Source organism: Myxocyprinus asiaticus, chromosome 12 (assembly GCF_019703515.2).
Source record: "Myxocyprinus asiaticus isolate MX2 ecotype Aquarium Trade chromosome 12, UBuf_Myxa_2, whole genome shotgun sequence".
Classification (NCBI taxonomy): domain Eukaryota; kingdom Metazoa; phylum Chordata; class Actinopteri; order Cypriniformes; family Catostomidae; genus Myxocyprinus; species Myxocyprinus asiaticus.
The window spans coordinates 3,298,898-3,315,662 of record NC_059355.1 but is presented as its reverse complement, the minus strand read 5'-3'; the positions used below and the strand labels follow the sequence as shown (position 1 = coordinate 3,315,662).

The following is a 16,765-nucleotide window of genomic DNA, read 5'->3' as shown; positions in this document are numbered from 1 at the left end:
ATTTATAAATTACACTATTTGTTGGCCAAAACAGTAGTGTGTGTGTGTGTGTGTGTGTGTCCGTGTGTGTGTGTGTATGTGAGTGTATGTGTGTGTGTGTGGGCAGGTTTGAGTGGTTTACGAGGGCATTTTTTAGGTTACAAACTGGTAATTACAAGTGTATTATGCTATAAATGTGGTTTATGAGGACATTTCTAGTGTCCCCATAATTCAAATCGCTTAAAAAACATACTAAACGATGCTTTATTGAAAATGTAAAAATGCAGAACGTTTTTTGTGAGGGTTAGGTTTAGGGGTAGGGTTAGGGGATAGAATCTATAGTTCATACAGTATAAAAATCATTATGTCTATGGAGAGCCCTCATAATGATAGCTGCACCAACACACAATATATATAAATGTGAAAAATCACATATAGGCCATTTTTAATTTGCTCATCTGTGCATTTATTTTCTGTGAATTTGTATTGTTACTTTCCAAATTATTAACCTGTTAGCAGGAGCAGGGACAAGGATTTGGTGGGTAGGTTACCCATTTTAACAACTTTATTTTATTTGTACATAAATATACATGTAACTGATCAGCCCTCCTATAGGCTACAATAATATACCTGTGAGTTGTGATTCTCTACACTCAAAGGAATATTTTACCCTATTTTTAAGATTTACGCATCTTAATTTCATAACAAAATTCCATAGAATTGAACAGCGTAATCTTAAAAATACAATAAATAATAATAATAATAATAATAATAATATATATATATATATATATATATATATATATATATTTGTCTCTGGTCAAACACCAGGTCCAGCATATCAACACTCATGGAGGAAAACAGCACCACGTCACCTGCTGATGTGCGCGGACACGAGCACAGAACCGCTGAGACAGGCTGGCTGAGGGAGCGCGCATATCTAACACCAACCTCGCGCTGATGGGGAGAAGGGCACTCTTTTAACCTCCACCCCAAACACATGTCTGCAACCGCAAAAATCACACCAGAACACCCCAACCCAATCTCTCAATCCACCTGCTTTTTACGAACGGCTCATATTTACCCAACTCGCGCTCAGTATCACAGCACAGGTTTACAGTAGTATCACCTTTAAGCAGCGTCAGCCACAGCAACGCCCATAGCAACGCTTCTGCGCATCCTCATTCTGTTTCTCTGACCCAGCAACACCGTCCGGCCACTATCAACCAACCTGTTTTTAAACGACCTTCTTAACGTCATTGCGCTGGATCCATCACATATCACTGTGTTTTCTTTTTAATTCCAAGGAACATGAATGCGATGTGTGCAGTCATAAACTCATCAGCCAAAGGTACGGACCCGGTTGAATGAAATAACGAGGGCTTTTTATCAATGCATTATTACTATTCTATTATGAATATTGTTTTGCATGCAAACCGAGTCCATGCCTGGAACCGATGTAGATTATAAAGAATGTGGACAGTGCAATACTTGTTTGGCACAGAATGAGATGCATGCGGTTCGTCGCCTTGTTTTCGTTATTCCTGAGCGCCTCTTCATGCGGGGTGCGGTGCTGCAGACATCACACTGAGCCGTGTGTTAAATGCGACTGTGAATCCATTGCAACCATTCACAGACACCACGAAATGCAATTATATGGGTGAATTTAATATTTTGCGCATTTAAAATGAAGACATACAATTATTTGTTTTATTGATTCGGAGGATTTTATTTCATTTTTCATGGAATGTTGTAAGATGTAATATGATTTTGCATGCATTTCAATGATGATTGTATTTCTTGAAAACATGCATTGATTTGGTCTGGTAGCGTGCTGTGCATTGCATTAAAATCGTGGCTTATCAAGATTGGTTGCCATGGCAAACACCACGGCTGAAAACAGGCTTTAGGGGGCACTATGTGGGTAAACAACATTGCATTACAAACAATAATATTTTACAGTATCCTATAGTGCTATAAATATGGTGACACTATATTTTAAGTTCTTGCATTAAAGATTCCATCTTTATGTGCAGAATGTTTATTCAAGGCAAACGAGTGCACAAAGTGCAGAAGGAGTGAATTTCACAGAGACTATAATCCTCTGTTGTTGTTTGTTTATGCATGGGAAAGGGATGCACAAAGAAAGAGAGAAAGACAGATGGAGTAGTGAAAAATAAAGAGAGTGGGGAGAGTATAGAAAATGGGTGACAGAGGTTAAAACAAAACAGAGGCCACACATGGATTAAGAGATAGAGGCCAAGCGATAATGATTACTTCACAGCAAGAGTGGTGAGCAAGTGCTGGGTCAGTTGGTCAGCATTTTTTACTATGGATCACAACTTAAAGATTAAAGGAATACAACTAGCCTTCAAAAAATGCATATATTATTTTAATAAATTGCATACTGTATATATATATATATATATATATATATATATATATATATATATATATATAGTACCTCACCTTCAAAAAATTTTAATTGACGAGATATAGTACAGCTAAAAAAATATGACTTATATTTTCTCTTCCTTTTCCATTACTTTCATTTTCAGTTAGTCACTCCTCATTCCGAGAGCCCATTTTCCAGCTGAAACCCAGAGGGATCATCCTCCCTTGTACTCACTTTTAAGTTCTGGCCTATCAAGGAACTGGCAGCGGCACGGCGACTCCGCCCCCCACACCCTTAAATGAGGGACAAGGCCACTCAGGTGAGTCATTTATGCTGTTTGCTGTAACTCCTTCCCTTACATAACAAATAAATATAATAAATGGACATCAAAATAATACCTTAGAGAAAAATACCTTGAAATATATGTGCTTTTGCCCATGCACTGTAAAAATTGGGTACCTGCAATTGTAACCTTAAAGGAATGACAGTTCTCTCATCGTTTACTCACCTTCATGCCATCCCAGATGTGACTTTTTTTTTCTGCTGAACACAAACAAAGAATATTTTAGAAGAATATTTCAGCTCTGTATGTCCATACAATGCAAGTGAATGGTGGCCAGAACTTTGAAACTCCAAAAAGCACATAAAGGCAGCTCAAAAGTAATCCATACAACTCCTGGTTTAATCCATGTATTCTGAAGCGATCCAATTGATTTTGGATGAGAACAGACCAAAATATAATTCCTTTTTCATTATAAATCTTGACGTCAGCAGTCTCCTTGGCGATCATGATTTCAAACTTGATTACACTTCCAATAGCGCCATATAGGACTCTGCGCTTGCCTCAAGCACTAGGAAGTGTAATCAAGCTTGAAATCATGATCCTGCCTAGAGACTTTAATGGCAAAATGTACAGTGAAAGAGTTCTATTTTGGTCTGTTTTCACCAAAAAATTAGATAGCTTCAGAAGACATGGATTAAACCACTGGAGTTTTATGGATTACTTTCATGCTGCCTTTTTGTGGTTTTTGGAGCTTTAAAGGTCTGGTCACCATTCACATGCATTGTATGGATCTACAGAGCTGAGATATTCTTCTAAAAATCTTCATTTGTGTTCTGCAGAAGAAAGAAAGTCATACACATCTGGGATGGCATGAGGGTGAGTAAATGATGAGAATTTTCATTTTTGGGTGAACTATCCCTTTAAGGAGGTATTTCTACCTGATCTAACCCTTTAAATTAGTTTTGTTGGTAAAACCTTATGTATTCAGGTTGATTCAGTGACATTAAAGCATATTTTTTTATACCAGTTTATTTAGATGGTACCATATGAAGCACATTTTTTAGGTTATAATATTTTAGGGCAGGCTCACAGTTATAGATTTATTGTCATTGACAAAAATGTAATTGAATCATTGTGTTGTTATTAAAGGTTTTGATGTGTTTTAGTGTTATTAAATGTTTTATTCGATTAAAAAATGACTAAATCAACCTTTTTGCGCCAACAAAAGTCCTTTTTATGGGTAAGGTCCAGTAGAAATAGATTCTTGAGGTAACAAGGGCAGGTTACCACTTTTTTCAGCGTAAAAACTTTTGTTTTTACACAAACTCACTTGTATGGATGCTTATGTTTTCTGCTTGTTCGTGCATTATAGGGTGAGAAAAAGTCTGCTCCATGTCTACTTACTATACCAGAAGCTTAAGCAATTATTTCAAAAACAATTCTTTCTCCTCTCTCCATGTATTTCTCTTATTCTCACTGTTTTCCTGTCAGACCCCTAGGGCCTGGGTAGATGAACGGAGGAGAGGCTCTCATAAGCGATCAGCTTCTTGTGGTAGCACTGATCAGCTGAAAGAGGTGAGAGAGAGCTAGAGCTTTTATAACATTTACATACATCAGGTCCATTTGGACTGGTACTGTTACAGAACTCTTGCACTATAGACCAAAAAAAAAATCTAGAATGATCCTCCTTTCTCCTCCTTTTTTTAAAATCTTTTATATGCTGCTATTTATCATCTCCATTTTGACTTCTTTTAGATAGCAAAATTGCGCCAGCAGCTCCAGCGCAGCAAACGCAGCAGCCGTCATCGCCGGGAGAAAGATCGCAAGTCACCCTTTAATGGCAACCATGCCATCATCCAATCACAGGTGGGCATCATCGCATTCCAGCAGACACAGACAAATCAGAAGGCTAATTTTGCTTGTGTGCATATACGTTTGTATGAGTACCCCCATAACCTGGGCAGGTACAGACTGCAGCACTGAAGTAGGCCAAACGTCTGGAGAATTTAAAAGCGCCCCACTTTCCTGCATGTCTGTTCCAATTTTGAGGCTTCTCTGGCCCCTCAGAGACTGGGGGACAGGATTGTCCCAAAGGACAGTGGCTTGTTCTAGAGTAGAAAACAAAGTGTCCTCTAAAAGCGTTCAACACATTCCATGTTTCCATGCATTTTTATTACATTGGTGTAATTATTTATATATGACACATCAGCAGTACACCATGACCTATGCAAATTAGAGTTGTGGGCTTTGTATTTTTTTATTATTTAAACATCTTGAATGTGGTCTGAACACACTTTGTAGAGTTTATAGTGTTCTGAGGACAGGAGATCACATGAAACAGAAGAGATCATGTCAACAGAGCACATCAGTAGGGTTCCAGAAGTAAAGATCCCATTCATTTTAGAACGAAATAGATTTTTCACAACATACACCATAAGCTCAGACATTGTTAGGCGGTGATATATACTTCTGTAGAAACCACAAATTCATGCTATTTTTATTAAAAAACATTTTTTTTTTAAATGTAATTGCCAAACTCCCGGTGTAGAACTTCACTACCCATAATCCTGAAAATAGATAATGATAACAGATAATGTAATTAAAGGGTTTGTTCACCCAAAAATTTTAATTTTCATGACTTTCTTTCTTCTGCAGATTTTTAGAAGAATATGAATATGCTCTTTAGGTCCATACAGTGCAAGTAAATGTGTGCCAAAACTTTGAAGTTCTAAAATTCACATAAGGGCGGCATAAAAGTACTACAGACGACTCTGGTGGTTTAATCCATGTCTTCTGAAGTGATATGATAAGTGTGGGTGAAAAACAGATCAACATTTAAGTCCTTTTTCTTTCACTTTTACTTTTTCCTTCTTCAGTTTTTGGTGATTCATATTCTTCATGCATATCGCCCGATACTGGGCAGGGAGGAGAATTTATAATAAAAAAGGACTTAAATATTGATCTGTTTCTCACCCACACCTGTCATATCATGTCTGAACACATCGATTTATCCACTGGAGTCTTATGGATTACTTTTATGCTGCCTTTATGTGTGATTTATGGTGCTCAAAATTTTGCCACCCATTCAAGTGCATTGTATAGACCTACAGAGCTGAGATATTCTTCTAAAAATCTTCATTTGTGTTCTGCAGAAGAAAGAAAGTCATACACATCTGGGATGGTATGAGTGTGAGTAAATAATGAGAGAATTTTCATTTTGGGGTAAACTATCCCTTTAAGTCTTCCTACACTCTCAATCTACTTATATGTTTTGAATATATCAGAATATTTTGTAATAAAACTTAAATGTTTTGTTTTTTACTTATAATTATAGTTAAATAGTTCATGATGTTGCTTTAGAATAGTTTTATATTGTGTAGTCATATTTGATTTGTTTACTTCATTTACAATGCTTCATAGGAAGAGTAGTTTTTAAGTACATAGTCTTGTCCTTCAGGAACCAAGGCTGCATAAACCAAGATAGCTAATTTTTAAAAGATGAGACAAACAGAAAGAGTGAGGGAGGCAAAAGCTTGGTGGGGCAGCTCCATATGTACTGGTGTTGAAAATATTAAGTGTTTCTAAAGTTTTTTTCTACTCCTGTGGTCTCTTAGTCTCAGATGCCTAAAACCATCCTGATTCCCATCCCCATCTCCAAGTCCACACCCCCCCGTTTCCGGAACAGCATAGAGGGCCTCAACCAGGAGATTGAACGCATCATCATACGGGACACTGTCGAACGAGATGAGATTATAATAGTGAGTACTTCTCCATAACACGCTTACACATCCAACTATATTTCTCTCTTTAAAAACAAAGGTTCTTCAATGGTTCTTATAGGTTCAGAAAAGGAATCTTATCTAATCAAGAACTATTTTTGGCTGTATAGAGTTTTTGAATTGCTACATGGTTCTTTGGAGATTAGTTCACATCTTATATTTAAAATAGTTTTCATAGGTTCTTCATGTTAGTGTATAGATTGTATAGTCTAGTTCTAACTAGAGAATAAGACATTCTATGAAGAGCTTCAAAAGTTTCTCCTGGAATGAGGATGTAAAAACCTTTTTGGTTTTATGTGGAACCTTTATTGTCTCCACATGTGTTCATTGCTCAGACTTGGGAGCTTTTTGAAAACAAGGAATGTTGGAAGGTTTTTAAGATGAATGGTTTTGGCAGTTTTTGTGATGTAGGGAATGCATCAAGGGCTTATCGGTGCACAATCAACAGTAATGTGATGTATATTTCTCAGTACCCTCCCCACCCCAATATGTATAGGAGTGTCCTACATATCCTTGATATATGTCCCTTTCAGTCTGGAATTCTTTAACAACGTAATTTACCGCCAGCATATGTGTGTGTTTTAGCCACAGGATGTTCCTGATGGACACCGTGCGCCCCCTCCCCTCCCCCAGCGCAGCAGCAGCACCCGCAACATTGACACACAGACGCCCTCAAATGGTGGGCTTGGCAGTAACCCTAGCAACAGCAGCAGCCGAGCTGACTCTGTCTCACCCTCGTACCTGAGCATCCTTAACGACACGATTGGAAACAGCCCGCTACCAAACGATGGCACACTCAATGAGAGCAAAGAAAGAGGTGACACACACACACACACACAAGCACCACAATCACACAAATGCATAAAACTCAAATGACTGATTTGTTTCCTAAATGCTCCTCTTTCTATTCCTTAGACCTGGGACCTTGGTCTCCTCTACCCAAATATGCTTCTTCTCCAAAGCCCAACAACAGCTATATGTTCAAACGTGAGCCTCCAGAGGGCTGTGAGAGAGTTAAAGTCTTTGAGGAAAACCAGTAAGTAATCATTCTATAGATGTGTTATGTCTGTATGGTGGTGTACTTTTTATCTTTTTATTATAGATATTAACATAAGGCACTTCCCACGAATAGGGTACAACATAGGGATTAAAACTAAAGAAAAGAAGGCGCTTAACTTTCTGAAAATGTTGATCGTTGACAGTCACAGGAGATCAAACTAGATATAATATATAAATATAAAATATTTTATTTTTAATTTGGTTTATTTTGAAGTTTTAAATGTTTGTAAACCAGTTAACAAATTTTGGGACAAACTCTGGTACAGACATGTGTTCAAAACTAGCTACTTTTCATGGTTGGTTAATTTTATGTTAGATAATAGTTTATCCATATTCTCCCACTGAAGAATTTCTCAGTACCCTATATAAGTATTTTTCACATTAACTACTTTTACTTCAGAATTAGCATTATTGCCAAGTATGCTTACACATACAAGGAATTTGTCTTGGTGACAGAAGCTTCCAGTGCACAAACAATACAGCAACAAGACAGAGATAGTAATAAAAAAATAGAATAAAAATAAAAAGTGAACAGAAAATATAAGTATATATAGAAAGCTGCACATGGGACGCTCTTGGACTTTCCAGCACGACAATGACCCTAAGCACAAGGCCAAGTTGACCCTCCAGTTACAGCAGAAAAAGGTGAAGGTTCTGGAGTGGCCATCACAGTCTCCTGACCTTAATATCATCGAGCCACTCTGGGGAGATCTCAAACATGCGATTCATGCAAGATGACCAAAGACTTTGCATGACCTGGTGGCATTTTGCCAAGACGAATGGGCAGCTATACCACCTGCAAGAATTTGGGGCCTCATAGACAACTATTACAAAAGACTGCACGCTGTCATTAATGCTAAAGGGGGCAATACACAGTATTAAGAACTAAGAGTATGTAGACTTTTGAACAGGGGTAATTTCATTTTTTTCTTTGTTGCCATGTTTTGTTTTATGATTGTGCCATTCTGTTATAACCTACAGTTGAATATGAATCCCATAAGAAATAAAAGAAATGTGTATTGCCTGCTCACTCATGTTTTCTTTAAAAATGGTACATATATTACCAATTCACCAAGGGTATGCAAACTTTTGAGCACAACTGTATATATATATATATATATATATATATACATACGTACAAAATACAAATACAAATCTGTCATATACAGATGCGAGGGAATGTATGGCAGGAGAGGTGTGGTATGTTGGGATAAATACAAATAGACTAAGCTGTGTATTGCACATAATTATTGCTCAATGGAGCTGTTGTAACTGTTCATAAGATGGATAGCCTGATGGAAAAAACTGTTCCTGTGCCTGACGTTTCTGGTGTTCAGTGCTCTGAAGCGCCGTCCAGAAGGCAACAGTTCAAAAATGTAGTGGGTTGGGTGAGTGGGGTCCAGAGTGATTTTTCCAGCCCTTTTCCTCACTCTGGAAGTGTACAGTTCTTGAAGGGAGGGCAGGGGGCAACCAATAGTCCTCTCAGCAGTCTGAACTGTCCTTTGTAGTCTTCTGATATCCGATTTCATAGCTGAACCAAACCAGACAGTTACTGAAGTGCAGAGTAAATAAAACTGTATCAGCAGCGCCTGTGGCAGGTTGAACTTCCTAAGCTGGAGAAGGAAGTACAGACTCTGCTGGGCCTTTTTTTACAATGGAGTCAATGTGGGTCTCCCACTTCAGGTCTTGTGAGATGGTAGTGCCCAGGAACCTGAATGACTCCACTGCTGCCACAGTGCTGTTTAGAATGGTGAGCGGGGTCAGTGTTGAGGTGTTCCTCCTAAATTCCACAATCATCACTGTTTTGAGCATGTTCAGCTCCAGGTTGTTTTGACTGCCCCAAAGCCAGCCGTTCAACCTCCCTTCTGTATACAGACTCACCATCATTTTGGATGAGGCCAATGACAGTAGTGTTGTCTGCAAACTTCAGGAGCTTGACAGAGTGGTCCTTGGCGGTGCAGTCATTTGTATACAGGGAGAAGAGTAGTGGGGAGATCACACATCCCTGGGGGGCACCAGTGCTGATTGTGCTGGAAGTGAATTTCCCATGTCTCATTAGCTGCTGCCTGTCCATCAGGAAGCTGGTCATCCACTGACAGATAGACATGGGAACAGAGAGTTGGTGTAATTTAGTCTGGAGAATAGCTGGGATGATGGTGTTGAAGTCCACAAAAAGGATCTCTGATGTCCCTGGTCTGTCCAGATGTTGCAGGATATGATACAGTTCCATGTTCACTGCGTCATCCACAGACCTGTTTGCTCGATAAGAAAATTTCAGGTGATCTAGACAGTGATGTCCTTCAGGTAGGCCAACACCAGTCTCTCAAATGATTTCATGGCTACAGACTTCAGAGCGACGGGTCTGTAGTCATTAATTCCTTTGATTTGGGGTTTCTTTGGGACAGGAATGATGATGGAGCGTTTGAAGCAGTATGGAACTTCACACTGCTCCAGTGATCTATTGAAGATCAGTGTAAAGATGGGGGCCAGCTGGTTAGCACAGGATTTTAGACAAGTGGGTGAAATACCGTTTGGGCCCTGTGCTTTTCTTGTCTTCTGTTTCCGGAAGACCCGGCTCACATCCTCTTCACAGGTCTTAAGTGCAGGTTGAGTAGCAGGAGGGGGGTTGCAGGAGGTGTTAATGTTTGTGTGAAGTGAAGGTCAGAGCGGGTGTGGGGTGTGAGACTGGGCCTTTCAAATCTACAGTAAAACACATTCAAGTCTTCAGCCAGTTGGTGGTCCACCACAGGGTTGGGGGATGGTGTCTTGAAGTTAGTAAATTCTTTCAGGCCAATCCACACTAATGCAGGGTCGTTAGCTGAAAACTTGTTTTTCAGCTTATCAGAGTAGCTTCTTTTAGCCACTCTGATTTTCTTATTCAGTGTGTTCCTGGCCTGATTGTACAAGATTTTATCCCCACTTCTGTAAGCATCCTCTTTTGCCTGATGAAGCTGCCTGAGTTTTGCTGTAAACCACGGTTTGTCATTGTTGTATGTTAAATAAGTCCTAGTAGGAATGCACATGTCGTCACAGAAACTGATATATGATGTCACAGTATCTGTGAGCTCGTCCAGATTGGTGTCTGCAGCCTAAAAACAATCCAATCAGTGCGTTCAAAGAAGGCTTGTGGTTCCAGCTCTGCTTCATTGGTCCATCCCTTTACAGTCTTTACTACAGGTTTAGCTGATTTTAGTTTCTGCCTGTAGGTTGGAAGAAGATAAAACAGACAGTGATCAGAAAGTCCCAAATCTGCTCTAGGGACAGAGCGCTATGCATCCTTTATTGTTGTGTAGCAATAATCCAGAAAATTCCTGCCTCTGGTGGGGCATGTAATGTGCTGTCAAGATTTTGGCAGTTCATGGGTGAGGTTAGCTTTATTAAAATCTCCCAGAATAATAATAAGTGAGTCTGGGTGTTGTTGCTCCATGTCTGTGATGTGATCAGCCAGCTGTTGCAGCGCTGCATTCACGCACACGTGTTGAGGAATATAAACTCTCACCAGAATAAACTAGGAAAACTCCTGTGGCGAATAGAAAGGCTTATAGTTGATAAAGAGCGCTTCAAGATTTGGACAGCACATCTTCTTTAATGTTGTTACATCTGTACACCAACTTTCATAGATGTAAAAGCATGTTCCAATTCAGTAAATTTCCATAGTAATCTTTACTTGCAACTTACTTAAGTTATTTTACTTTAAGATTATTTCAATTATTATTATTTTTAATTTTTTTTGGTTCCTTACATCAAAACCTGTTGAGCTGATTCAATTTGTCAAGAACAGTCATATTTTTAATGAGAAAAAAGATACATTTCTATAAATCACGTTTTTTCCTCTTCTGCTCCAGGCCTAGGCCTCTCCAAGAGATTCCTCCATATCTATGCCCAGACAGGAACAAGGTGAACTTCATTCCCAAAAGTGGCTCAGCTTTCTGCCTGGTGAGCATCTTAAAGCCCCTGCTGCCCACCCAGGAGCTGAACTTCCGTAGTGGGATGGGATACCGCAGCATTTCCCCCTCCTTGGTGCCTCTGGGTGGGGTTGGGGTCAGAAGCCTGTCCCCCTCTATGGGTCCCGTCCTCTCTCGTGGACGTCAGTCACCATGTCTCCCACGACACCTTGAGGAGCCAGAGGGTTAGAGTGCCAAGTATTAAAGCAAATATTTTAGTCTTAACCGCACAGGCGAACCTCAACTGTTGAACAGAGATGGTATATTTCCCATTCTCCTGTATCATTTGACAGAAATTTATCTGAAACTTAAACCTGAAAGGTTTTTTTGTAATTAAAGGGTAATGGCATTACATGTCTTCTTGCATCAGAGGCATTAAAAGGAGATTTTCCACAATGGTGTATGTATATAGACAAAACATTTTCAGCATTGCACTGCTTTTTACTTTCTCAACAATTTATTGCATTTTACCATGAAGCCTTTTGGATTTTCTTATGTATAGACGCATCATTTAACCTACCTAAATGTGAGTGATTTGATTTACTGGCAGAATGGATATGGAAGATAAAGGTCACATTTTTGCTTGCTTATAGTTTACATGCAGTTTGAATAAAGCTGAAGGAGCACACAGAAATGTTGTAGCAAATTTGAGGACTAACTAATGTGCCTGACTCCCACCACCTGTCTGCATCCTATTTGCTTACTGTCCTTTTTCTATCATAGTCTATATATGTTTGTCTTTCTCCTTAAATGTATAGAGCCCTCCCCCATATACATAAACTTGTATGTGCTTAATGTGACTTGCTGATAAGAGTAAATTTTGATGGTACATGAACAGACTGGTCATGCATTAGGAGAAAGAGGAGACAATGATCAGTATGTCTTCAGTATTGGTCTAGGAACTAAATTGAACAGTTATTATGATGTGATAATGATAAATATTAGTTTTACTGAAAAGTCTTGATACTCAAAAAGCATGGCTTTAGCTAACAGTGAACAGACAATGAACTGATTTGAACTGTAGCATCTTTATACTGTGAAATATTCCATTAATCATGCCGGAAGGCTTCCTTTCTTCCTTGAAATAAAAGCGATAGAGTTGAGACAAGGAAAACAGGCAATCCTGGGACAAATGTGTAATTGCCTTAATTCTAAAGAAAAATAGATGAGTGTGTAAATTAGACAGCTGTTATTGTCAGGGGAAATGTATTGATTTTGTTTAAGCTGTTACCAGTTACATTTTAGAAAGACTTTTTTTTTTTTTTTTTCCTGAGAATAAATTTTTAATATCATTTAACTCTGGTTTCATGAGTGTTATAATTCAGATATTTGACATATGAAAATTTTAATCCACTTATTTATAGATTATCATATAACAATGCAAGAGTAACAAATAATGAAAGCACTAAAAATGACAGAATTTCACTCAAATTTATTTACTCTCAAATGAAGTATCAAAGCCTTGGTGATGCACGCTCTCCTATATTCCAGTTTTTTTCAATGAAATTCTACAAGTACATTGTTTATGTAACTTAAAAGGCAAATTTGCATAAAATAAATGGATGAAAGCAGCCATGAATGGTGCAGTGTACATTCTTTTCTTAACAAGTTTAAAAAAGACAAAGAACAAAGTGTTACAATAATGCTGCAACATATAGCTCCACACACATGAAAAATAATCTAGTACAGAAAGTGACACTTCAAAACATTAAACTGCACAAAAAGAAAGAGATGTGTGCTCCCTCAAATATAGAGTGATATCCCATTTGAAATGTTTCGAAATGATCCATGGTTATATGCCTACACAAGCTATTCAGAGTCGACAAAACAAATTATTATACAGACAAGATACATTCTAGAACCATCCGAGATGGCGCTTGGAAGCAGTTTATTGCAAGCAATAATTAAGATTTTTTTGGTAACACTTTACAATAAGGTTCCATTAGTTAACACAAGTTAATGTATTAAAGGAATGTTCTGGGTTCAATAAAAGTTATGCTCAATCGACAGGATTTGTAGCATAATATTGATTACCACAAAGATTGATTTCGGCTCGTCCCTCCTTTTGTTTAAAAAAAAAAAAAAAAAAGCAAAAATCTGGGTTCCAGTGAGGCACTTACAATGGAAGTGAATGGGGGCCAAACTTTTATGTTAAAAGACTCACTGTTTCAAAAGTTTAGCCAGAAGACATATGTGTGTTAGCATGATTTTAGTGTGATAAAATCACTTACTAACCGCATCCGTGTAAAGTTAAAGCCAATTTTACGATGTAATGTCAACAAAACCTGAAACCCTAAAATGACTGTAAAAATGACAATGTAAAGAACTTTACAGTTCAAATAATACACCAGTTTTAACTGAAGAATTAATACAAGTGCTTTTATAAAATTATAAGCTTCACATTTCTATCACATTTTTAAACCCTCCAAAAATTGACCCCAATCACTTTCATTGTAAGTGCCTCACTGTTTTTTTTTTTTTAAGAAAAGGAGGAACAAGTCGAAATGAATTTTTGTTGTTATCAACATTATGCAACAAATGCTGTCGATTGAGCTTAACTTGTCTTGAACCCATAACATTTAAGTACCATGAACTAATAATGAACAAAATATTTTTTACACCATTTATTCTTTGTTAATGTTAGTTAATAAAAATACAATCAATTAATAATTAACTTTTGTTAATGTATACAACTTTTAATTCAAAAACTATATTAGTACATGTTGAAATTAACATTAACCAAGGTTAATAAATAGTGTAAAGTATTGTTCATTGTTAGTTCATGTTAAAGAATGTAGTTAACTAATGTAAACAAATGGAACCTTAAATGTATAGTGCTACCAATTTTTTAATACAAAAGAAAACAGATTGGTCATAGTTGCAAATAAACTGACTCTCGATGTGTTACGAGTATGATATTCTGGAATAACATGAAATGTGTCATGTTTTTTTTAGAGTACGGGAAGGGGTTGCCAGGAAATCTGGTGGTCAAAATGACATAACATACAAAAACATATTCACACAAACAGAGAGAATTCATTCCAGTGTTTTGCAGCACAGTGTGACAGTGAAGAACTTGTTGGAGATGTTCATTCTATGTGTGTATTTTAGCATTTATGTCACTGTGAATGCATCTCCTATTAAAAGTTCCATTTCACCACCTCATTCTCATTAAACTAATGGCACAGCACACGACTTGCATATGTAGTACAGTAACACTATTTTATGGTATTAATAAATAATTTCATTTATCAGGTTTATTGTTCGGGGTAATCAAGTGAGAGTCAAAAAATAAACATTTGTGATGCGTGGGTATCTGTAGTTGATTTAAAATACAGTCTGTAATCTATAATAGGTGTAATAAATATGTAACCCTGTTTCTGGACATTTAAAACTCATGACCCCTGTTATACAAAGCAGACAGATATTTTGTATTTACAGACTCGTATAGGTTTATTTTCTTGGTCACTCCTTTCCACACACACTTTCACACAAGAGAAGGGCAAATTCTCACAAATTTGACCTTCATTTCCCTTTAAAGATGTGAACTTCATAAAGTAACATATATTTTATTCCCATGTAACAACACTCAGATATAGTGATATAGAGATATGGTGAAATCTTTAACATTTTACCCTTCATTGTCTTAACATACAGCAGATGCACACACACACAGTTTGAAAGATGGAAAGAGACATGTTCTCATAAGTCAGAAACCTTCTAGTTTTCCAGGGATATGGACAGTTTTCTGGAACCTTCCTTGGCTCTAGTTGAATCTAAGTTTCAGGAGAGGTAGTGTTCCAGCTCCAAATCAAGGATCTCTCACGGACAGAGACATTTTTGGGTGTGATCCAGCTTCAAACTTTCACTCACTAAGGGAAGGCAAGGTAGTTAGAGAACAGGGTTAATACGTGCCTAATACAAGCCTTCCAAAACAACGACTCTACTAAAGCCTTATGGCGTGTCCTTACCAGGCGTGATGTAGCAAACAACACGTGATAAAAGCTATCCCCTTTCAAGCCAATACAAGTTTTAGTCCTAACCAGCTGCAACAGGGACAAGCGACGAGCGGCAGGACATTTTGTTGGTCAATTGGTTTCTATTTCTGCTGTGTATTGCTGGGTAGCCCCGCCCACACTGAAATGTCATTGGACCAAAGTCCTGTTCCTCGTGTATATTAAACATGGACGAGGAGAGACTGATTGTGGAAGTTGACATGCATTACAGATATCATGAAAATAAAAAGTATGCGTTTTTAGTAGGGCTGTCAATCGATTATAATTTTTAAATCATTAATTACATGATATGCAAATTAATCAAATTAAATCATATATCACTATTTGCTAAAAATAAAGGACAAAAACGTATAGTAAAAAATGACTTAAATATTGATCTGTTTCTCACCTACACCTATCATATCACTTCTGAAGACATGGATTAAAACACTTGAGTCTTATGATTACTTTTATGCTGGCTTTATGTGCTTTTTGGAGTGTCAAAATTTGTGTGCCTGTGTCAATAAGTCAATAAGAATTGTTCCCACTGAGAGTTCAGTTACCCCACATCACAGTAAATAGTCCAAACTAATTATATTTATATGAAACACCGAACCATAATGAATGTATATTAATTTTAGCGGGGTGACATGGGTTTAAATTCGGGTATTTTCAGGCAGAATTCTGCAGCAACAGCAACTGGCGTTGCCTGTTTTGAGTACAATGTTTTATCTTATCTTGGCAAGCTCTCATTGTTTTAAAGAAGAGGAAATATTTTTGTACATGTACGTTTGTCGGTTTTTAATTTATGAAACAACATATACAAAATATTGTCATATTATTGAGGCAGCTTAATGGTTTGCACACGCTGGGCTCGTCTGTTGATTAGCGCAGTCTTTTCACACTTTAATAGTGTTTAGCTTCTCATTCAGCACATAACTACATAAAAAAGTATTACATCAGAAGGTAGACTGGCATGCAGGTGCGAGGGACTTTTCCCTATTGCTCGCATGCCAGTGATTACCCTCCAAGTGCCAATGATGGCATGTGTGCCATAGGTTTACATACACTCCTACCGCAATGGTTGAAGGTGGAGAATAGGGCGGTGGTGGTCGTTGCGAATGAGGGCCCCCTGGCAGTTGGGTGCCACTGGGCTTAAGAGCAGGTAAGCATTAAGATTAAATTTTACGCCATCATTTTACTGCATTTGTCATTCTAAAGAACAACATGGCAAGATGGCTCAAACATTTGTCATGAGCATTTTTGTTCATAAATTTCCATTATTTTTTTAAATAAATTTGATTGGCAGATCTTTGGTTGTCTTCAAAAAT

At 37.7% G+C, this 16,765-nt stretch overlaps 2 protein-coding genes across 5 annotated transcripts in view; one reads left to right on the top strand and one right to left on the bottom strand.

Moving 5' to 3' along the window:
* Window positions 1–1,181: 1,181 nt before the first annotated feature.
* Window positions 1,182–13,364, top strand: LOC127449677 (protein FAM117B-like). The gene is made up of 8 exons (XM_051713242.1): window positions 1,182–1,330; window positions 2,538–2,693; window positions 4,149–4,232; window positions 4,413–4,523; window positions 6,272–6,415; window positions 7,022–7,253; window positions 7,352–7,472; window positions 11,341–13,364. Exons 2-8 carry the CDS (start codon window positions 2,673–2,675, stop codon window positions 11,627–11,629), a joined length of 1,002 nt encoding a protein of 333 aa, XP_051569202.1. The 5' UTR covers window positions 1,182–1,330; window positions 2,538–2,672; the 3' UTR covers window positions 11,630–13,364.
* Window positions 12,852–16,765, bottom strand: part of LOC127449673 (islet cell autoantigen 1-like protein) — a 25,499-nt gene continuing 21,585 nt past the window's right edge. For all 4 annotated transcript variants that reach the window (XM_051713235.1, XM_051713237.1, XM_051713234.1 and 1 more), the window contains one exon: window positions 12,852–15,311. The gene's annotated coding sequence lies outside the window, so the exon portion shown is untranslated. The remainder of the gene's footprint in view (window positions 15,312–16,765) is intronic.

Excerpts from the sequence above, each read along its gene's own strand:
- LOC127449677 (XM_051713242.1), top strand. The coding sequence starts at position 2,673 with ATGAGGGACAAGGCCACTCAG. Across the intron at positions 2,694-4,148 it reads TGAGGGACAAGGCCACTCAG|ACCCCTAGGGCCTGGGTAGA; the intron begins GTGAGTCATTTA and ends TTTTCCTGTCAG. Across the intron at positions 4,524-6,271 it reads ATGCCATCATCCAATCACAG|TCTCAGATGCCTAAAACCAT; the intron begins GTGGGCATCATC and ends GTGGTCTCTTAG.